Source organism: Pezoporus occidentalis, unplaced genomic scaffold, assembly GCF_034315485.1.
Source record: "Pezoporus occidentalis ecotype Australia unplaced genomic scaffold, CSIRO_AGI_Poc_V1 ctg57, whole genome shotgun sequence".
NCBI lineage: Eukaryota > Metazoa > Chordata > Aves > Psittaciformes > Psittacidae > Pezoporus > Pezoporus occidentalis.
Window position 1 is genome coordinate 5,303,783 of NW_026915910.1, and position 23,093 is coordinate 5,326,875.

Sequence of the window (23,093 nt, forward strand, 5' to 3'; positions counted from 1 at the left end):
AAGGCTTGCTAGAGCTCTCTAAAGCCTGGAGTGATAACCACTCCAGATTTCTCTTACAGAGTCAAAAGGAGCCTTTCACCTTCAGCAGTGAAGACTGCCAGTTTAAATTGATATTTACATTGCAAAAAAATGTAACAGCCCTGCCATGGCCCATGATAAACTCGCACTTGCTGGTCTGAATGTGTTAATATATCTGCTTTAAATAGAAGTACCTCAATAGCTGGAATAGCTAAGGATTAAAAGTTGGAGGGTGTGGTGGAGAAAAAACCCACAAAGTGTGATTCTGGTTTTACTTGAAGTGGTGAGTTTAGCTCTCACACAGCTGTAGAGATAGCAGGGGTCTGTATACAAATCTGCTGATGGCAGCTTTGCATTTTTTAACAGAAGGTTGGGAGAATGATTTTAGCATTGAGATACTATCTAAACCCATTGTATGCAACCTGTCATCATACCTGACAGGTCCAATGAAAAGGGACAACAAGCAGTTGGCATAGCAATAGAGTTATGACACTTGTGCTCCACTTGGAGTTACATTGCTCATCTTTCCATGAAGGTAAACGTGTCAGGGACCTTCTCACCCCAAATGACACCTGCCAAGTATTGCCACTGAGCACATGTGAAAGGCACCCATCATGCACACAGCAGAGAACAAAGCTCTGAAACAGCTTATTTAAACCAGCTGTTTTTACGGTGGATTCCCACTTCCCCTCAGGCAGCTGAGAGCCTTCACATGACAGCTCCCTCCTGTCACCCCTTGTTCAGAAAGGTCACCACTCTTACCTCCTGGGCCTGTTCTGTGCTGCTGCTCACTCCAGCTGAGAATCACTACAGCTCTCTCTGGTCCACCTCAGATTTCAAAGCATGGCTTGGTGTTGCATGAAGTGCCTTCTAACCAGCAGCTGACAAAGGCTAATTTCTAAAGGCCACCCAAATAAGCTTTTCCAGTGGCCAAGAACTTACAGATGAAATTAGGAATGTAGAAAAGAAAGTCAGAAACTGCTTTCTGCTATGAAACTATAACTTAATACTCAGCCAAATCATGTAGTACACCCGGGAGGCAACTGCAGAAAGTATATAGTTTAGCTGACCATAAAGTATGCACCTAAACCACATCAGATAAATCATATCTTACAAATGCCCTAATCCTCCACTCCCAATGATGAAGGCAGCCATGGAAAACTAACTCAGAAGCAGCTGCCCATGCTGTAGACATGGGGAATGCAAGATGATGAAGCCCAGCTGTGGAGAATATAGGGACACAAGACACTGCACCAAAGAGAACAGACAAGTCTGGTACAGCAGGAGCGAGACAAAGTACAACTCCTTGCAGCCTGCTTTGCAGCATATATGGCTTGGCAGAGTAATAAAGCATCAGCAGACAGCAGCAATGGAAGAATCTATGCCTTTTATTTCTTTATTTCAGAAAAATACTTTTGTTGAGTTTATCACAAAAGTCATTTAACAACAAACATCAAACAACAAACAAAATTCGTACAAAAACTGAAGTGGCAGGAAGAATGAAACAAACGGGATATCAGAGACTGTTACTTCCCCCCCAACTCCCTCCAAAATCAGGAAATTTGCACTAAAGCATAAATATGTGAGAACATCATTTTTCCTCGAGTTTCTTTGCTGAATTTTGGTCCACTGAATTCAACACATTTGAAGAAAAACTACATGCCTTGGCCTAACTTTCACAACAGCCAGTCTTCCCCGCTGCCAGCAAAACCCCACACGCTGCCCCAGGGTGAAGTATCTTACTAAACAAACCACCTATCACACACTCACAAAGTTTACCAGAAGGCTGTAAATCAAAGCCCATAATTTCCATCTACTGTCGACACAAGTGGGGCCCATCTACCAAGACTTCATCTAAGGCAAGAGGCTGAGGCTGCTGTAAACTCCATGCCCGCGGCAAAGGCAGGCTGGCTACAGGCTTCAAGAGTCACTTAGAGGAAAGGGGGAGGCATCCTAGAGTAGTTGTTCTTCCCTCCAAATAGAAAGCCTATCAAAACCACATTTTGAAATGGTGAGTTAAGGGTAAGGTGACCTACAGGGGAAGTGGAACTTGATGTCCTTATACTAACCCAAACATGATAAGTAAGAAGAAAGAATCCTAAACAAACAACAAAAATTAATGCAACTGTAATGCCCTATAACATGAGTCACTCAAAAATTACATGTGAAATGCTACATCTGCCCCCTTCTCTTCCCAAGCCCATTCCCCAACTAAGACAAAAAGAACTACTGCTGGTATTTCACAACTCTTCTAGGCTAGAGCAGGAAATCACTATGCTTCACACCATAGATCACAAGACTACTCAATCCCTGACATTCCTAGGTTGGATATCAACACAGACTACAAAAGCAGCCTCAAGCCCTCAGGAAGGGTGTGAGCAATAGCCTTACACTATACAGTTTTGTATAGTCCCTTAGCGCTCTCTGCGCTGTGGTGGACAAGAGCTCCTCTTTGGGAATGGATCTTTTTTGCAGAAGACATGGGGCTTGACAAGATGGGGCATGAGAAGAGTATCCACTCAAGGAAAGTGAGCTCACGGCATCTTTGTATGCAGAGTGGTCAAGGGAAGACTGACCACCAAGGGCTTGCAATGAAAATGCTCTGAGAAAGAAAAATCTCTTTGGGCTGAAGAGGAGGCTCGGTCTGCTGAGAAACAACATGGACATAGAAGCAATTACTGCAAGCTTGCAGCTGAGAGATGGTGCTTGCACTAGAACACAAAGACAGAAGCAGCCCATGGCAGCCCCCCTCCAGTGGAGGGTAGACTGCAAACCGCTGGGATGACAGCATATATTCCCTTACACCAAAGGGTCAGCACAAAAAAAACATAACCAAACCTGCCATATTTGGGTATAACACGAGAAGGATGGGGATTTCCAAGGACTAAATATAGGGGAGGGCAAAAAAGCCCCATCATCTCTAGGTTTAAAAATAATAAAAATAGAACATATGGAAATGCTTCCAAAACAAACTGTCCCTTTTACTGGTAGCTCTATCAAAAAGAAAACAAAACTCATGTAAATGTAGCATACATTGTACATATGTTGTAAAGAGGAAGGGCATTCAGCTACTGATCTACTACACAGATCAAGCCTACGAAAGACTACATGGCGACATAAGGCACTTGGGATACGAAGCGTAATTAGCTACTGTATGAAGACACAGGACTGTGCAAGTGTAAAAGCTGCCTGGAGCAAAGCAGGCAGGAGGAGGAATCATTCAGCAGCCAGTTTTTGGGGGACTGTATGTGTTACCTGTTAACAGAGTCAATACCTCAGCTGTGGCAAGGCACTGGCTTTGCAAAAAGGACTGGCTGAGGCTCTGGAGAGATGCTGAGCAGCAGTCACTCTCAGAGGGCACGTGGCAGTGGATGGCCAGGGATGGGAAGAAGCAGCAGAAAGAAAAATCCTCTCACATCTGATATCTTTGATGTCCTCCCTAACATAAAGCTCTTTTCCTCCTCTGATCACATTGCACTGTCCGTACTATCTCTGCCTCTGAACAGAAATGTGTATTATTGAGCCAACAAGGGCTACGAGGAGCAATTGCAAGATATCACCAAGGGCTCTGCTCTGAAGTCTCCTTCCTCAGCTCCCCTGAAAAAGGGGGATCCCCCTCATGCCGACACATCTCTTTTGACATCAAGGATCATAGGGATGGAGGAAGTGTTAGAATTTGACCAACTGTCCTCATGTCCCTGCACATTTTCTCCCTCCAGTGCCCAACATTAGGTGGGGCTCAAGAAGGAGAGGAGGAGCAAGGAACAAAAGAAACCTACCATAAGAGCTAAAAAAGAAATCTGACTCAGCAAAAAGAGGGGCAGAAAATCAGCTGTCACACATTCCTCAAAACACAAATGATGTGAAGGACAACTGTGCCAGCCTCAAGCTAGCATTGCACTCAGAGACAGCCAGAATTCAGCCACCCAAAGGGCCAAGCAAGGAGCACGCTAAGGATCACATACCTCCCTCACCCGCAAGAAAGGTAGACCTCAGCTGCTCCCTGCAACTCGCTGCCCTCCTCTTGCCCAGCCAAAGGAGCACATCGCTTGCCTGTTCCTGCCACGGCGAAGCAAAACTAAAGCTACAGCTGGCTTTACTGCACAAGAGGCACCAACAGCAAAGCCCAGCTACACAAATTGCCCCAGAGGAGAGCCGTGGGGTGAGAGGTGCCTGTCTGCTGCACGCCTGCCAAATCTAGACTGGTGCATGGCACACCAAAGAAGTTCAGTGAGATGGCACTGACCCCCAAAACCCCAGTCAGGAGATGCTGTTTCCCAGCAAAGAGGCAGCAGAGGACTGAGCCAGTGGGATCTGGGGTTCCCGTGAAGTCTCCTGCCAGCATGTAGAGGTGCAGCAGCAGGCAGGAGCAAGAGGGAAAAGTGGTCTGCAGCAACAGATGGCCTCTGAGGTAGATTTGAGACAACTCCATCTGCCAAAAGCTGTGCATCACAAGTCAGGCTTTTCCTAATATGCAAGCTGCTCCTTGCAGCCCCAGCTTCCTTCCCCTTCCCTGTCATCTCGTTCACAGCTCAGAAATGGATGAAGGGGCTAGGTTTTTTTGGAAGAAACCCTTCATTTGATAGCACCTTTGGGTGGATACAAGCTCTGTATCCTTTGGAAACAAAGAGTGAAGCTGGTGGCTGCTGATGGCATGGCTGGACTGGTACGGTAGGGATGAAGAAGGCTAAGGTGACAGCATGAGAGGCAGAGTCCCACTGATGCAAAAACCCTTTGCAGAAGCCAGTTTGTCATCTGGACATGGTCATGAGCCATGAGAACACCAGTTCCACAAGGCACACACAAGCTGGCAAAAGGCCTCAGCTGACAGGAGCCAGACCCAGCACTCAGAGTGGGGCAGGACTCAAGGCTTCACGTGGACCTGAGGATGCTGCTGCCCCATGAAAAAGCACTCTACAAATTGCAGAGCCCCAAGCCCAGGTCTCGGGGCTGGGAGGTCCAGAACAACAGGGCAGTTCACCTCCTACAGCAAAGAGGGTAAGAGAAACCCAGCTGTACCAGAACAGCTGGGACAAGCAAAGGCTGGGAGGTGGGCCTCCTATTTGAAAAGGGAAATTCCTTCCCTTCTCTGCTGCCCAGCTCTCCAAAATTAGCTCAAAACCAGGGTCAGAAAACCCCACTTAGCCAGAGGTCCACCATAAGACAAGACATGGTTAAGGTTCCTCCCTCAGACCCTGGTCTCTATTTGCAGCATGAACATCCTGTGGCACTTGCCAAGTGCTGGCCAGACATGCCCCAGGAGACACAACCCTCACCTGAGAGGGGCCCTGATCCTCAGGGTCACAGAGCCCCAGCACATTCCCCCAGGAGCCTGTTTCCATAACAGACATGTGGTGCCTTCAAGCTGTTGTGGCCCTGTCCCAGGGACTCAGGAAAGCACCATGAAGAGAGGGGAGGAATATGCTGTAGAAGAAAAAAGGATTGTTTGGAACCATCGACAATGCATCTGTAACAATAATCCAAAATAACCAAACACTAACATAGAAAAGGAATACAATTGCACGCTGATTTACGATAAAAGAGAAAAAGGGAAAACCAGGAGGACTGGAAAAGGTTCCTATGAGGGGAATGGAGCAGGGGAAATGGACCTTTTTGGTTTTATTGCAAATGGTTCAAGAGAGCAAGAAAGGAAGGGAGGAGAGTGAGAGACACCTTGGAAGATGACTGGTTTCCAAGCCATTCTAGACGACGCTTGTGAGGATGGGGAGGAGGTGCTGCTGCTTAGTCCCAGTATCTCGCCCTCCTCCCCAGGAGACAAGCCCTTGCTTCTAAGGAAACTTCACCTTTCTGGTTCGTGGTGAGATGCCGTTCTCCACTTTCACCACTCCATTTTCATAGTAACCTGGGGATAAAGAGAGAAAACTCTGTCCCTTGCACAGGTCAAAACTTCAACCCTCTTGGGGCTGGCCCATAGACAAGGGGAAAGGCCCCACCATGGCACAACACTGCTGGGGACACCCTGGACTCTGCACAGAGCAGGAGGCACTGGTGCAGCACTGCCTGCATGAGGGGACAGTGAACCACAGGACTGATGCCTCCCATGAAGCCAGTCCATGGTACACAAGTCCCAGCACTCACCCCAGTCCCTCCTGAATGGCCTGGTTTGCCTATTGGTGCCAGTGGCTCGCTTCCGACTGCTCTGCTCATTCCAGTACACCCTCCAGCGCCGCAGCTGGAAGTGGATGAAGCGCCACATCACCGAGGCCTGGAAGAGGCACACCAACAGCAGCACACTCATTCTGGTAGGGGTGGAGAAGAGGCAGGCTGAGAAGAGAGGAGCGAGGCCACCACCAGCACCATGCACACCAGGGCTAGTGGCTGACGTTCCCCTGGATGGCTGCACGAAGCACCAGAGGCAGGTACCATCCCTTGAGCTCAGGGCAGCCACTTCTCTTTCCCTCCCCACCATGAAACTCTCAGGTACTCAGGGCACTGCTCACGGTTAAGACTTTAGGGCAGGAATGGATAAATATGATCACCTCAACCAGCACTGCCCAAAACACTGCATGGTCAAAGACGTCCCCACTTGCTCTGTACAAGTAAAAGGTGAATGTGGTTAGGAGCTAAGAAAGTCCCCAAATCCTCAGGTGCACCAGCAGTCTGTGGTTTCAAACACCTTAGGAATGACCATGCACCTGTCCTAGCAACTTCTGAACCAAACCTACAGCTGCTGCATGGGCGAGAAAGCCTCCTAGTCTTAACAGACAAGCAACAGAATGCAAGCCATGAGGAAGCCCATCCTATCTTCTTCTTCCACATCAACAGACAGCAAAGGGAAAACACCTTTTGTTAACCACATCCATGTAAGCAAAGTTACTGGTGCAGAAGGGAAAGCCTGCACAACTTTTTGGGACACAGGCTTGTGCTTTATTACTTCACTCAATGAACAACTTATCTGCTAGCTTTTTCCCTCCATTGTGGCTCTGTAGCCTTTAACCCCTCCTTGCTGTCTCCATGCCCTACCAGCTTGCTAGGACCTTCCCTAAACGGAACTGAGATCAGATCCCTATTGGCATGTCCAAACTCAGCAAAAACACCTTGGGATAACAACAATCACGAAGATACAGTAGGGGACATTCCTACCTGAAAAGGATATTGTTGAAGAGAAAGCTGAATAAATTCCCTCTCTCGGGGTCGAGGGCCTGGTTCTCCACCCGTGGCAGCCCAAAGCCAATGACCAGGATGTACAAGGTGAGGGTGAAGAGCTTGGTGACCACAAAAACAACAGCCCAGTAGTTAAACCTGCAGGAGGGCAAGCAGAGGTGTTGGCAGGAGCAGCCTCCAGCACTGAGCTGGAGGTGACAGTGAGGTTCCTGTCACACCAATGGCTCTCCTGGGCACCAGAGGATGGAAGCCATGGCCAGCTCTCCTGCTTACACCTTCTCGTTGCTCTCATCCGTGAAGTAGATCAGCCGGGACACATGGAGGAACAATTCAGCTAAATACTGCAACAGCAAGAGGATCAGCCCCAGGCGGGTTAAGCTAGGAGGGAAGAGAAAAAGACCATCACTGGGCTGGTCAACCTCAGTCCTTCATATCAAGCTATACCATTTCCCCTGCCAACCCTGAGCTGCTGTGCCAGCCCAAAGCCAGACCCTTCTGCAGCAGTGGGGGTAGGAGTGCAAAGGGGAAATCCTTGTCTCCAAAACATCAAAGGAGCCCAAATCAGCAGCAGAGCTGAGATGGGTCCAACATGAAACCCTGACTATTGGCAATGCTGCTCTGCACACATGCTCAGAGGATGGGTAAGAGCTCACTGCCCGTGCCATGCTGGGAGAGCACCCCAGGGTGCTTCCCACACACAGGGGAGATGCACCCATCAGCCTGTGTTTTGGGTCCCTGATTAACATTTCATTTGCAACACACATAGACTGCCTGTGCACTCACAGAACATCACTGAACTCTCTCAAATTCAGCTCTGTGGGGCTTTAAAACTAACGGTGAGGAGGGCCATTTCAATACCATCTGCTTTTTAAACACTCGCCTTAGAATCATAGAATGGTTAGGGTTGGAAAGGACCTGAAGATCATTTAGTTCCAACCCCCCTGCCATGGGCAGACACATTCACTCCCTTTAAGCCCCCCCCACCCCACTGTGGCTTCCTGGGAACAAAAAGACCTTGGTAAGCTCCATCCACAGCAAGGGGCAGGATGCTGAAGCAGTGAACTCACTTGAAGAGGTATGCGCCGGCGATGTGCACCAGGTAGAGTGTGATGCACCGCAGCTGGCGGGGGATCTCCTCCTGTCAGGGCAGAAAGCCAAGTTAGCCTTTCCTCTGTTTCACCAGCCCTCTCCCAAAGCTCACTCTCCCCAAATGCAGTGGGCAAACCACCTCAAGCATCCGTGCCTGGCTCTCACCTTGCGGACTTTTTGGAAGTAGAGTTCCGGCAGGGCATGCAGCCAATACGCCAGCTGACACAAGTAGAAAAACTTCACCTGGAACCTGAAACGCAGGGACAAGCTGCATGAGCCAGTCTGGGACATGGCAGGATCCCAAGGACCCAGGTGCCAGGGGAGGCACTGGACAACCCCTCCACCACTTTGAAGCCATGGGATTTAGGAATCATTTCCAGGTTGACAATTCATGCTGAGCCAAGCTAGCCATGCCTGGAGTTTATCCAGATGCTTGTGCTGTGGTCTCCATGCTCTCAGCAAACCCCACTTTTGCAGAAACAAAAGAGATGATTATCCCCCACTTCATTTCTACTATGAAAAACGAACAGCAAAGAGACTGGACCAAGGTGATGCAGCCAGGAAGCAGCTGGGATAAATAACCAAGTCCACAGCACCTTTCTCATGGAGGAAACCTTCTAGGAACACACTCCCCAGGGCCACAAACAAGATATTCCCCATCTCTCTTCCGGGATCCCACTGCAGCATCCTTGCAGCAGGGTGCGTGCAAAAGGCACTGTGCTGTCAGCATCCCGCTCCCAGCCATGGGGAAAACCGTACAGAGGAAGGAAGTGGTCAGCCTGAGAACAAAATGCCCTTGCAAGTGCTTACGGAAGATAAACATGCGGGTAGTTTTCCCACAAGCTCCGGGGGTTTGATATGTATCCTTCCTGAAAAAGAGAAAGATGCAAGCCTTCAGCAGGAGAAGCAGGCAGTGCATGGTTACAACAGGGAGGGCTCCTGCTACAGCAAAACTAGGAACCAGGGATGACACACAGGTCATTTCAGCCTGCAGTAAAAATCATGTCCCCTGTAAAGGCCAAGGCTGAGCTCTCCAAACCTCAGCAACATTCACAGAACCACAGAATGGTTTGGTTTGGAAGGGACCTTAAAACTCATCCAGTTCCAACCCCCTGCCACAGGCAGGGACACCTTCCACTAGACCAGGTTGCTCCAAGCCCCATCCAACCTGGCCTTAAACACTGCCAGGGATGGGGCAGCCACAGCTTCTCTGGGCAACCTGTGCCAGGGCCTCACCACCCTCACAGGGCACTTCCTCATATCTGATCTAAATCTACGCTCTTTCAGTTCAAAGCCATTCCCCCTTGTCCTATCCCTACAGACACTTGTATATAGGCCCTCTCCAGGTTTCTTGTAGGCCCCTTTTAGGTACTGGAAGGCTACTATCAGGTCTCCCTGGAGCCTTCTTGAACATTCATGGGTACCAAGTTCAGGATAGGATGTTTTGGAGCAAAAGAGATGCTCTGGAGTTGTGGGGGTCAGATGCCTGTAGCATGGCTCCAAGCAACAGCATGCATGGTCCAGGGGAGCTTCTTCCCCACTGGTATTTCCAACCTGAGTATCATTTAAGCAAAAAGAAGTACTTCTGCAGAGAAAGGGGAACAGAAAACACCTCCAAAAAATCAGTATGCATTGCATAGTTTTATTTTCCACCTGCCAGCATTTGCCTACAGTCTCTTGCCTTATGCTTGCAGGACAGATTACAGGATGGGTCTCCCTTCTTGTTCCATGCTTGCACAGCTCCTGCCACAGGGTTGCTGCACTGGCCCTTGCAAAGAGATGCTGGCATGGGATATCCATCCTGCCCAGCACCTATCTGTCACCATCATCCCTGCCCTATCTGCCCTAAGCCCTTTATTCAGTTGAGGGCAGGGGAAGTGCCGTGTGTTGCAAAGGGTGACCTGCTCTGCACATACAGAGCATTTGGGGAGCACATCATGGCAATGAGGGTTTGCACAGGAGGCTACAGCCCCACAGCTGGTGAGAGATGGGTCTGGCACTGGGTGAAGGCAGCCCAAAACCAGCAGCATTGACTTCCCACAGCCCTGTGGGGCAGACACAGTGCCAGCAGACCCTCAAAAATGCTGGCCTGGAAGGGAGCAGCTGTCCTCTAAAGGCATCTGGCAGGACACCCTGAGCAGTGGGAAGGGGACCTGCTGCCAAGTATCCATCCCCAGCACTGCCAGGGACCACATCTCCCCATTAGCCCCACAACCCTGCAAAAGGCATCCAAAAACCCCAAGGCGCTGAACACAAATAAAGAGGAAAGTAAGAGGCTTGAAAGCTGAGCTTACTGAAATGTCCCCATCTTGGCCCAGGGGCTGACTGGGGACTCTCTGCTGCCATTTGTGCTCCAGAACCCACACATCCCACCCTGGGAGCCCAAAGGCCAGTCAGATCTGTGCCTTACCGTCACCACAACATACAAGCACCAGATCACAGAGGTGAGGTGGAAGGCAACCATCTGTCCTGATTCATTGAACTTGCTGTGTTTAATCTTGGAGAGATGGAGACGCCTGTTGATTTTCTGGGAAGAAGCAGAGGCAGAGAAAAGGAACAAGAGAACATGAGCCACCAGATCAACAGCCCTCTGTCCTCCTCCTCCCTGTGGCAAGCAGCCCCTAGAGATGAAGTCTCACCCATCATCTCAACCACCAGACCACCCCCAAAACAGCATTTAACTGCAGCAGGACCACATTCCCCCCCCCCCCCCCCCCATGTTACTTGAGCTATTTTGGTGACATGAGACATCAAATGGCACTCACGTCCAGGATGTACTCCTGCACCACTGCATGCAGGATGATGGCAATGAAGAAGTAGAAGAGGATGGTAACCGCATCCTTCAACCCATAGTGATACTGGATGAGTTCTCCATCTGCAAAGAGACCAAAATGTGGGTCAAATCCCCATGACCCACCTGATTTCCAGGTAGGAGCTTAAGGGCTAGTATGGGGAAGCTATTGCCAACATAAAGTTTATGTGGGGTCACGTGAAAGGTGGAAGCGTAGAGAGGTCATGACTGTGCCAGTGCATGCAGGGATGGAAAAAAGGACTCTAGCTGAGGTTAGTGTATCGGTGGAGGGTGGATGGTTTCCCTTCTAACAGCTAAACACCTCAACGGAGGAGACACCCAGAACACTTCAAGCTTCTCCTGCCAGAGATGAGGGGCTGTGGAGATGGGAATTCATCAGCCTGGAGAGATGAAGACATGGAGGCAGCGCTGAGGCAGGTGACGAGGCAGAGACACCCCACTGGGAGCATGAGGGCCCGGGATGGGATTTCCACCCCTTCGGTTATCATCCAACACCCAATCTCTCTTACTCACTCCTGAAAGCTGACGGAGCAGGATTCAGCTACCCACATGGTATTAAGAGCTCTGAGACAGTGGCATGGGGCTGGCAGATCAGAAATAGGACCCACAAGAGGCCCTGCTCTTCTGGGCCAACAGGGGACTCAACAACACCCAAAGTACCCCAGGCATCTGCATTTAGGCAACTATTCACAGCCCTGCAGCATATGGGGAAGAATCAGAGCCAGGAAAGCTGCTGTCCTCATGGCATGGTGCAGAAAGCATCACGTTGTGAAGCTCAGCCCAACCTGGGCTGCTGCTCTCCCTGACCCTGATCCTGCCCATTCTCTCGTAACATCAGTGCTGGGAAGCCACTTCTCTGTCTTGGCCTGTTTACCCTCAAACAAAGTTTCAATCTGGATTTCTAAGATCTGAGGTACATGAATGAGATTTGAACAGGATTTATGTAAATACCTGGTGTATGGATAGGAAAAACACCCTGTCCATAGGAGCCCCCCAGCTGGGTGCTGTGCAAACCCAGAGGTAAACATGTTGCCTGTATCACAGAGCTCATAATCCCAGTGCAAGACAAAAGACAGAACTGCAAGTCTAAGGAAAGATGTGTAACAGCCCTGCCTCCTCTTTCCAGGGCATTTCAGCAGCTGCTCTAGCAGGAGCTGTATGTGCACTGAGCAGGGGAGACAACAGCAAGACCTGCTGGCTGACGGGCACCAGCATCCTTGTTGTGAAGGATGTGAAGCAGCCTTAGAAAAGATCAGGTGTGCCGTAACCTTCCTCTGTGCAAGCTTGCCGCACCAAGGTCTCTCTCCCTACAGCCTCAGCTAGCTCATGCCTGATATTTACTGATACCTCAATACTGGTTCTGGTGAGCTGGTTATATGCCCCCTCTTGATTTACGGTATCAGGAAAGAATAAATCACTTAATAGAACAGCAGCGGAAGTTGTCTGGACCGTGCCACAGGGCAGCACAGACCACAATTTAATCTGGAAGCTGGATGATTTCTTCAACCATAACGTTCACAGACTTTAAGGGCAGACCTTTTATCTTCTGCTTGTCTGCCTGCACTAATCCCAACAGCCCCACTCCTAATCCTGGATGATTACTCAAACACTCCTAATTAACTGCAGCTTTCTGTCACCAAGTCAGGCTGTGAGCCCCGGGCATTTGGCTCATCCTGAGCCCCGGGCTTTACCCAAACCACCTCCTGCTGCTCCACACCAGTGCCCCAATCGCTGCCAGTCCCGGAAGGGCTCCTGGCTAAGCAGGTAGCTACTAGCAGCCAAAGCATAAACAGGGACCAAGCCTCCCGCTGACTGCTGGCTGGGAGGTGTGGCAGATCCTACAGTCCACTGGGCTCAGACCTGCACAAGCTTGGAGCATCCTTCAATTACTCCCCATGTGCATCAGGACCATAAGCTGCTTGCAGAGGGGATGCTGTGCACATGTTCATCACCACACCCTCACCTTGTGCAATCCCAACAAATAACAGCATTATCTGCACACCCCTAAGAGCTAAATCCCTCCTGTTCCTCGGCATGGCACAGAGCTACTCTGGGTGTACAACCAGGCTTGGAGGAGGATCCTCATCCTGTAAAGTGCATGGAACGGCCTGACCATGGCAAAAACAGGGTAGAGAGGAAGCCTTAAACCCCCTGGAAAGTATTTCTTCCCAACCCTGGCAGCACGAGTGCTGGCACACACAGTCAGTGTGCTCTGAGCCATACAAACTTTTCTTTTTCTTCACATACCTTTACTACCAGACAAGGGCCCAAGCCATGTGCATCAGTAGAGAGTGAGCCCAGGCCAGCCAGCCACAAGAGTTTGAGGCAGACCACAACTTGACCTACCCTTTGAGGCATCTGCAGTATAAGCATCTCTTACCTGCTGTAGGCACGCTAACATTGTACTGAGGTAAGATAAACAGGAAGGCAGTCTTGGCTGTCACCTGTCAAAGACACACAGAAGAGGAAAACAAATCAGTTGGTGAATCCATTCCTCTACCAGCATTTAACTCCCCTTTCCAACCATGCTGGGAAAGGCAAATTGTCCAGGGAGACGTGCAGGCACTGGCTTCACTCACAGAAGTGCCTTTCAGTGAGAAGAGTGCTAGAGAAGAGGTTTGTTTTACAGGGACTTGGGATTTGGGAAGAAGATGGGTATGTATAAAAGAGAGGAAAACCTGGAAAAGCCACTAGCCAGCCTGACAGAGGAAGCTCCCTGCATGCCCTCCAGGATGGACCATCATCCCATGCGATCTGTTGCTTGGAGGACACCAGGAGCCCAAACCAGCAGGCCATTTGTGTTAATTAAACTCATTCTCATCCACTCCAGACAGCCACACTGGGAGCCTGGCACACGCAGAAATGGCAGTACCCAAGCACGCTCATGGCAATCCATGGATTTAGCCCTCCATCTTTGTAGAGACTCCTCTAATAATAGCAGCCACGGGACCAGTGAGGCTGGAACCCTTCAGAGACTGTGCAGGTGCCCACAAGGGTCCCACGGGGCAGGGGAAAAGCAGTTTTGGCAAAGAGCTGAACCTTGTGCTGGCCACACATAGGAACCCAGCTGCACATCCAGCATCACAGGCTGGCCCTCAGAGAGGAGAAAAAGCCTGAAATGAGACAGCTCCTTGCAAAGCAGGGCTGTGCTGCTCACTCTTCATTATTGCTTTTAAGTCAAGGAAATGATCCTCCCTAGCAGTGAAGCAGGAGGATTTGTGGGAATGGGGCAGAACACCCCATCCCAGTGCATCTGCAGGATGCCTCCAAGCAGCATCTCCAAGACCAAAGCACCTTTGAGCCAGGGCCAGTGCAAAATCTGGTGCAGACATCCAACAGCTCTTCATCAGCAACTGTAGTGATAGGACAAGGGGTAATGGGTTTATACTTAAACAGGGAAGTTCAGGATAGATATAAGGAAGAAGTTCTTTACTGTGAGGGTGGTGAGGCACTGGAACAGGTAGCCCAAAGAAGTGGTAAATGCGCCATCCCCAGCAGTGCGCAAGGCTAAGCTGGACGAGCCTTGGGTGACACAGTCTAACGTGAGGCATCCCTGCCCATGGCAGGGGCTTGGAACTGGATGACCTTAAGGTCCTTTCCAAACCAAACCATTCTATGATTCTAACACCAAACATGCCTTCATCCATCCAACCCACCACCAGCAGCAGATCACCAGAGATTTCTATCTCTCCAGTGGCTCCTCAGCCATCTGTCTGATGCTTCACAAGCACCCTGCCTCATACACAACCAGCCCAGAAAAGACCTGTGCCTGTTGACAGAGACGAGCTGCATTTCACTCAGACTGTTTCAGAGCTGCAGGCTATTAAAAACCCTGCTGGAAATATTGCTTCATGTCTTACAGGACATAGCTGTGGGGGGGAAACACAGGGGCTTTGCCAAGCGTTCCCATCGTGAGCATGGAGCAACCAGCCGGTGGCTCTGCTGGCACAGGCTGCCCACCTCCCTGCAGCCCCAGCTGGGGCACAGCAAACTCCATGGATGTTTTCATTATGTTTTGGGATTATTATTTTCCACTTAAGGAAAGATATCGCACATGTTGTGCTTTGCTTGTGGAGGAGGAGATGTAAGAAGCGCTCTGCAGAAGGAGATGGAGACCATGGGCAGAGCTTGGGGTGGTAATGGAAAAAGCGCATCACCTGGCCTCAAGCTGGCTTACAGAGACAATTCTGGCTCTTGCAAACATCACTGGCTGGGAAAGTGAAGTTGCTTCATCCCAGAGAGGTACAGCACAACCAGGACCTGGACTTTACATCCACACCTCATCACAAGCTGGCACAGGGAAGGAAACAAGCACATGAAGCCAGCTGTGGCCATGATGCTGCAGGGATGGGCAGCTGTATCGTGGATTTGATGACAGCAGCAAACAGTGACGGTTTTACATCTATCCGAGTTCCCCTGGCTGACATCCAGAGGGGTAAAAAGCTGGAAACAAGACATCATATCCAGATGAAGCCTCCTAACCTGCTGGAGGGGCCATAAACCAGACCTGTGGTCTGAGAAATGACCCAGACCATCTCATTGTGGGGAGCAATGCCCGCACGGTGCCCAGCCCCAACACAGTTTGCAATGACCCTCCTTATAGTCTTTTCTAGAAGGCCTGGTAGGAAGGTTTCCTCCATCCACTCAAGGATTAAGCAATACCTTTTCCCATCTCCACACCAGCCCTTGCTTCCCCTGGGCCAGAAGACCACCAGCAGCTTCAGGGGCAACCTCTGCATCCCTTCACCTTTCCTTACAGAGAGGCATTGGGTTGTTTTCTAAGGCCCATATAAAATGTTTTACAGCCCAAGAGAAATGAAACCTCTTGAAGGCTGATTTCCAAAGACAAACTGCTTCTCTTCTCCAGCTGATTGATGGGGAAACCAAGGCACACACCTACAGCCACCCACTAAGAGCCATCACAGAGGCCAAATTCAAGCCTCCAGGTAGCCAACCTCCCCATCTACATTAGTACACCTCACAAAACTTATGTGGAGGGAAGGCCTTCTCTCAGGCTTCCCTTTCTCCTGCCATTGGCTGGGAAGCGTTCACACTGACCACGGAAACATCTGAATATGCGCAGAGTTTCACCCTTCATCCTGTGCATGCTCCCCTGTGGGCACCAGCAGTACCTTAACAGCCAAGGCACCATTTTCAAAGGTGAGTCCTTGGGCTTTCCAAGGGCTCCAAAGACTGGTTGCAGCTTATTTTGTGAGCATTTCCACCTCAAAGCTTTCCTCGCCGCAGTTACACAGAATGATGTATTTATCATCCATCTCAGCTCTGTCCTCTGAGACTCACCACCCACCAGGATACCACTGTCCCCATTATGCCCTTGGCTGGGCCACCTCCGCCTTCCCACCGTCACCACAAAGACATGTCCTCTGTTTGGACACACGAAGAGTCACAGTTTCTAGAGGCAGGTAGAGATGAAATGCGTAGGACGAACCACCTTGAGCAGGACATCCTTCCATCCTTGAAGGTGAAAGACATGCTGCATGTCCATGGTGGGACTTGTGTCTTTCTGCCATTGCCCACAGCACACCCCACCCAGTGGCCATGGAGGGATGGGTGACTTGAACAAGGTCATAGCTGAGTTCCCCTGAAGGGAACATCAGTTCCACGCTGTAGCTGCAGCACCCACAGCATCGCCTCCACATCAGCTGGGAGCACCCATTGTGCGTCCAGCACTATGCAGTGCACAGAGACAGAAACATCACTTTATGAAGCTTACACCTCCTGGAAAACAGCAAAACTTGAACCTCCAGCAATGCCATCTCAAGCTCTCCTGCAAGGCACTAAGCAGGTTTCCTTGGCTCAAGAAGTAGCGATGAGCACCACAGATGGCAAAGCTTTAATGCTCACACTGAGCATTCTGCAGGCAGCCAGAGAAAGCAGAAGTTTGTACAGGGAACAGAAATGTGCCTCTGAATAATCCTCACAAGATGCTCGCTGTTTGCTCTGAAACAAGATGCTGGTATGGGAAAGAAAGCAACAGGCATGCTCCTGCCTTGCAGGGCAGCAGCAGAGCCAGAGCTCCCACAGAACTGCTGGAGGCAGGGGCAGAATTGGGCCTCTCCAGGTATTAATGTATTTTTTTGGTTATGCTGTGAGGCCACCTCCTGAACCTGCTTCTTTGGTTTTCCCTTCATACCTCCGGCCTTTTCTAAAGGCAGCCAGAAGTCCAGATCCTACAGAGCATCACCGTATTTCAGGTAAGGATTTTTACAGGATGGGAGAGGGATTTGTCTGCATGGGATGAGCTGAGCAGCGACCATATAGGAAAGACTGTATACTCCTTATATGCTCCCTACCCTGCATTCAGGCCACCTCTACACAACCCACTACTGCCCAAGAGGGCGAGGGAGATGCTCCTCATCCCAACCTCATCCTGCCTTGCATGAGGGGTATGCCTGAACCAGCTAAATCTGGGACGTGGCTGTCCTGGGGGCTCTCTACAGCAACACAGAGGAAACAGCATCTTCATAAGCAAGTGGTTAATGACACTAACCTGAGCACTAAAGGGCAGCCAGGCAGTGAAGAGGCACAACTCAACATGTCCATCAAGACCACAATTTCCTGTGATGCTCAGAGTAGCCAAGACAGGGCTGAGGCTGTTTCTCACTGAGCAGCACAGCTGGAATCAAATGAGTGCATCCACCTCATAGCTCCTGATGGCAGGGTGATGGATAAAGCCAAACAATCCCAGCACTACTATGTATTTACTACGCATCTGCTACCCACCACTGTGCATCTACTCCTTGATAACGCAGCAACTAGAAATATCCACACCCCTGCTAGCCTGGAGTTTGCTGCCTCTCATACAAAGGAGAAAAGCAGGGACCCCTTCCACTGGACCAGGTTGCTCCAAGTCCTGTCCAGCCTGGCCTTGAACACTGCCAGGGTTGGGGCAATCACAGCTTCTCTGGGCAACCTGTGCCAGCACCTCAGCACCCTCACAGGGAAGAACTTGTGCCTAAGATCTCATCTAAATCTCACTTCTGCTTTTGCAAGTGAGCAAGCAGCTTTTAATAAAGGCAGCTAAATGTGCATCCAGGCATCTTAGCACCTCTCACAAAAAGTACCTGCTGCAACTCTCAAACTTTCATATTCTCATGAGCGAGGGATAACTTTTGAGCATCCTTCACAGGGAGGTACCAGATCACTCTATGAAACCCAGTTTCCCTCCTGAACACCTCACCCCAGCAAGATCTGCAGAGCCCATGCTGTCTTCACCCTAACCAGAAGCCCCCTGGTATGCAGCCATCCCCATAGTCCTGCTTGGGTTAAAACTGCTTCGGAGGAAGGAAGTGGCTCCAAACCTCTGGCGGAGGAGGCTGGGGGAGTTTCTGCAGTCAGAGCAGAGAAAATATTTCCAGGGCTTGAAAAACAACTCAAACTAATTAGAGATAAAATGCTATCCAAAGGCTTTCCTCACAGCTTAAGAGGTTCTTTTCTCCCCCACCAGTCAGGGTGTTTATTGAAACAAAAACTTGCTGATCCACAGTATGGATTGACACAGGCCCTATATGTAAACTAAAGACCAAACTTTGGACCAGAGCCTTTAAAAGTAAACAGCCACCTCCAACAAAAAACTGTCCTGGAGGGCAGCACAGCCCCTCTGCTCCCACAGACAAGCTCATCCCCCAGCAGGACACAACTATCATTGCCTCACGCTCCCTCCTGTTTATTCCTCTTTGGAAAGCAGACTGAAATGCTGCTTTTTTATCCCTTCCCCTCCCTTCTCTCCCCCCAACTATTCAGCCTTAAGCCACGGGCATGCCTCAGTTCCCACATCTGGCCAGGACCAGGGGAGGCAGGAACATGTTTTGTTTTCCCTTGTTAACGACGGGAAGGCCTTAATTTTTGCAGAGCACGACGGAGGGGACCAGGGAGGGGAAAGTATATTTAGCAGGAAGCCTGGAAATAGCAGCTCATTCGTCAGCCGCCTTCGTTTGACAGTGTCACAACCCAGGGTTTGGGAGACCGTGACTCACCACCCGGCCCTGCTCATGGGGAAAGCCCGGCAAGGGCATGGCATCTCTTAAAATACAATGGTTTATAACTGCATTACCGTTACCTCGTGCATAAGCATCAGGAGCTGCCTCCTGCTTGTGTGCCAGCCAGTTCTGGGCATAAAGGGGGATAAGACTGAGCCTTGGTTTCCCTATCTTAGAGAGATTATAGCAGCAGTCCCCATCTAATACAGGACCCCCCGGAACAACGAGGTCTCCCCCAAATTCAACCTGCAAGGAGGCTGATCAACCCAACAGCGCACACAGGAGCCATCCCAGACAGCACACAGGTCATCAGGCAGCTGCAGGTTAAACCCAGCCTGGCCTTGGCTTCATTTTTCTGCAAAGCAGGGTGGAAAGAGATACACAAAGTGATTTCTGCTCAAGGACAAAAAGCACCTGTTCCACGTTTCTATATGCAGTCACTTAAAATGGGGTTTGACCAAAAAAATAAAGGGGAGATTTTTTGTTCATAGAATCACAGAATCAAGTAGGTTGGAAAAGACCTTTAAAGACCATCAAGTCCAGTCCCCAGGACTGCCAAGCCCACCCCTAAACCATACCACTGAGGGCCTCATCTACGTGGTTGTTAAAACACTTTCAGGGATGCTGACTCCACCACTGCCCTGGGCAGCCTGTTCCAATGCCTGACCACTCTCTCTGTGAAGAAATTTTTCTTAACATCCAATCTAAGCCTCATTTTTCCTAATATCCAGTTTCTGGGCACCAGCTCGCTCATGGATAGAGCAGTCACACACGTACAACAAAATCGCTCCCTGGCACCATACAGATGTACACCAGGCATGTTTTCATATCCTGGAGGCTAAGGGCTGGCTGGGAAAGCAGAAAACTCCACAGTGCCCAGCTCAGGACCACTCTTTTGGGGAGGATCCCCTCCAGGCCCTGGGCCTTCCTCCATGAGCACTGCTGTGATCATCTAAAATGTGCACAATACTCAAATGATAAAGTCCAACACACCTGTAACATCAGCAAGCAGCCTCCTGCCACACTCTGTGGCCCCAAATCACCTCCCTGGAGCTGGGATGGCACTAGTGGCACAGCCAGCAGTGAAGCCAAACATCAAGTGAGATGCAAAAGGCATCTCCATCACAACTGGTACCCACTCCCCAGTGCAGAGGAGTGATTCTATGATTTGATTACACGGGTGAAGCTGCTGATCCATTTGGATGGGGTGCCCAGGAGGATGCTCAAGGGGTACCTCAGGCTGTGCTTGGAGAGGAGGAGACCACAGCAGCCCTTGAGCATCACCGTGAGCAGGGTGCTGGAGCAAGCAAGCCCTCAGCTCCCAGTGGCTGTCTGAGAAAAGACTGAAAGCCTCCCCAGAGAAACCTCCCCTGCAGGAAACAGCCTATTGTGAGCAGGATTTGGCTGTTTCCGCCTCCTGAGCCTGGCTGTGGCCACCAGCATCAGGGAAGGCGGGAGCCTGTCTGTGAGGTGGGAAGCAGGACAGGAGGAGGAGGAGAAGGGACAGTGACATGTCCTCCCCATCATCACAGAGGAGCACTGAAAAGGCGCTGAAAGGCAGAAATACCCAAGCTGCCACCAAAACTCACTGAGGAGATGGTACAAATGGGCATCGATAGTTTGGAGGGTTGGGAAGAGCAGAGCCTAGTTTCTCCTCCAGGAGAAAAGTAAAAGGAATCAAACAGAATAACCTGCAAGGACCAAAGGCGTTGTCCCAAACCCCACGCCAAGGGGAAGATGAGGGATGATGCTGCTGGGCAGGGATGCAGCTGGGCGGTGCAGAAGGAGGATGCCAAAAGCCACCCGTGTCTCCGAGGTCTGCTGGGAGAGCAGAGGCACCAGCAGGAAACTGCTGCCTCTCAGCAACTGGGAGAGATTTAATTAAACGACATTTTAAACTCCAGAAAGACCACAAAATCCTCCCTGCTGACACCTCCATGGGAGTGTTCATCACACTGTGCTTCAACACCATCCTCAGAGCATCACATCAACCCAAAGCCTTTGCAGCAGCAAGCCTGGGTACCAGCTCTCTGGGACGGGGTTCCTGGTGTGAAACCACAGGCACCAACACCCCGAAACAACCAGCTGCAGGGAGAAACCCTGACAGAGATGCAACCTCAGCGACTTTTGGGGCTTTTTTAAGTACAACTATGAAACTTGCAGCCCAACTTTGCATATGGGTTTGGAATACAGCTGGCCCTCTGTGTTAGTTGTGAAACCCCTCCGACCCTCTGCACAAGCACATCGAAAGGCGTTTGTGTGCTGGAAGCAACTCGCTCATTCAATGCATTCGCAGAGAAAGAAAAGGGGGAGGTGGGATCAGAAAGAAGGGGGCTGCCACCGGGAGGGTATTAAGGAAATGGATTTCCTCCTCCTGCGATTTGCTGCAGAAGGAGCCTTTCCTCCTCCGCCAGGCCCCCCGGCCACCCCTTTCCCGTCCGGATCTGCTTTGAAACGTGGCACTGCGCTGAAGGGGAGGGTTTGTGCGGGGGGAAGCGGGGGGGTCCGATGCGGCCGAGCTGCTGACCGCGGCTCGCAGCCGCCCGAGGTGCCTCCACGCAGGGTGCCCCGAGAAGAGCGAAGCCGCTCGGCGGTGGCCTCCAGCCCTCCCCTGTCTCCTCCCCGAAAGAGGAGAGGAAAAAGCTAGCTGGGAGGGAGGGAGACTGGCAGGGGGAGAGCAGCATTCCCAGCATGGCTCCGCACGGCGCTGAGGCGGCAGCGGGGCAACGGCCTTCCCGGGGGGCTCCGGCCGCCCCGGCCAGGAGAAGGTTTCCTATAGAAAAGGCAGGGATGCCTTCTCACGGCCCATGGCCGGGACGGGGAAAGGCTGGGGAATCACTGGAGTCTGCCCGAGGCCCAGGAGCCCCTGGTGCTTGTCCCAAGGCGTGGGGTCAGCAGGCTGCAGGGAGAACACCTGGAAAAGGGCTGATGTTATGGAAATAAAAGCGGGAAAATACTCTCTCAATTTCCAATAGCTGGGAACGCTAGTGAGGGCTTGGCTTCTGCCGGCATGTGGCCGGGCAGCCGATGTACCCCTCAGTGTAGGGGAAGAGGTGTAGGGCAGGGACCATCCCCAGCAGCAGTGGATTCATGGGATAAGGATGGGATAAAGGGTTTCACCATCCCCTTCTGCAGCCAGCGACCCCAGGCTGGGCTGGGGCGGCAGAAGGATGCACCACCACCCAAAAGCCAGCCCCAGGTTGTGTCCCCGCAGAGATTTTGGGGGACACACACCTCTCTGATGGTGGGAGAGAGATGTGGAATGAATGGGGCGGCACTCTGCACCCCCAGACGGAGGGATCCTGCACCCCTGCGCCCCCTCCGCAAGCGGGATGGGGTCACGTCGCCGGGGTGGGGGGTCCTGGACACCCTCTGAGGGTGAAAGCACCGGGGGTGCAGCGCCACCCGGGGGGCACACCGCGCTCCCCGTCCACACCAGGGGCACCCATGGGTGCGGGAACACATAGGGCCGGTCCCGCGAGGGGTCAACCGGGGGGGGGATGTGGGGCAAAGGCGCAGGCGGCGGGGGGGGGGGTGTCTCACCTCGAACATGAGGGCGATGAGGACGCTGAGCACCAGGCAGAAGCCGATGTCGGCGTGGTTGTGGATGAGGAACTCCTGGCTGAAGAGCGGGTGGCTCTTGGCCCGCCGGCGGAAGGCCATGGCCGCGCAGCCGGGGTGCGGAGCGCAGCGGGATCCGCGCCCGCCGCCGCGCAGCGCCGGAAAACTTCCCCGGGCCCCGCGCAACTTCGCGGAGCGCCGCGACGGCCCCGCGCAGGCGCCGCCCGCCCCGCCTGAGCCCTCCCCGCCGCCCGCCCCGCACCCGGCCCGGCCCGGCCCCCGGCTCCCGTCGGCGCTCAGCCGCCACTGCACCCACCTATTGTGCACATCTGGGCGCCTACCCGCGCCTACACCCACCTGCTGGGCATGGCTGGAGGCCCATCCGTGTTTGCACCCATCTGTGGCCCATGTCTGGGTGCTCACTCACATCCGCACCCCCCTACCATGTACATCCAGACATGCACCCGCAGCTGTACCCACCTACCATG

The 23,093-nt window shown here is 51.6% G+C and overlaps 1 protein-coding gene across 1 annotated transcript; it reads right to left on the reverse strand.

Annotated features, from left to right (window-relative positions):
• Nucleotides 1–5,515: 5,515 nt before the first annotated feature.
• Nucleotides 5,516–22,826, reverse strand: TRAM2 (translocation associated membrane protein 2). Its single transcript, XM_062638541.1, has 11 exons — nt 22,588–22,826; nt 13,425–13,488; nt 10,998–11,107; nt 10,643–10,759; nt 9,043–9,101; nt 8,398–8,482; nt 8,211–8,281; nt 7,417–7,521; nt 7,123–7,281; nt 6,118–6,278; nt 5,516–5,881 (listed from the first exon to the last, which is right to left on the reverse strand). The coding sequence occupies exons 1-11, from the start codon at nt 22,705–22,707 to the stop codon at nt 5,808–5,810; spliced, it is 1,125 nt and encodes a 374-aa protein (XP_062494525.1). The 5' UTR covers nt 22,708–22,826; the 3' UTR covers nt 5,516–5,807.
• Between the last annotated feature and the right edge of the window lie 267 nt (nt 22,827–23,093).

What these genes read in the sequence shown, in the direction of transcription:
- TRAM2 (XM_062638541.1), bottom strand. Translation starts at nt 22,707, where the DNA reads ATGGCCTTCCGCCGGCGGGCCAAGAGCCACCCGCTCTTCAGCCAGGAG. An exon ending in TGCAGGAGTACATCCTGGAC is followed by an intron (nt 10,760 to 10,997) that starts GTGAGTGCCATT and finishes GCTTCTTCCCAG; the next exon opens with AAAATCAACAGGCGTCTCCA. An exon ending in GCCATTCAGGAGGGACTGGG is followed by an intron (nt 5,882 to 6,117) that starts GTGAGTGCTGGG and finishes CTTTATCCCCAG; the next exon opens with GTTACTATGAAAATGGAGTG.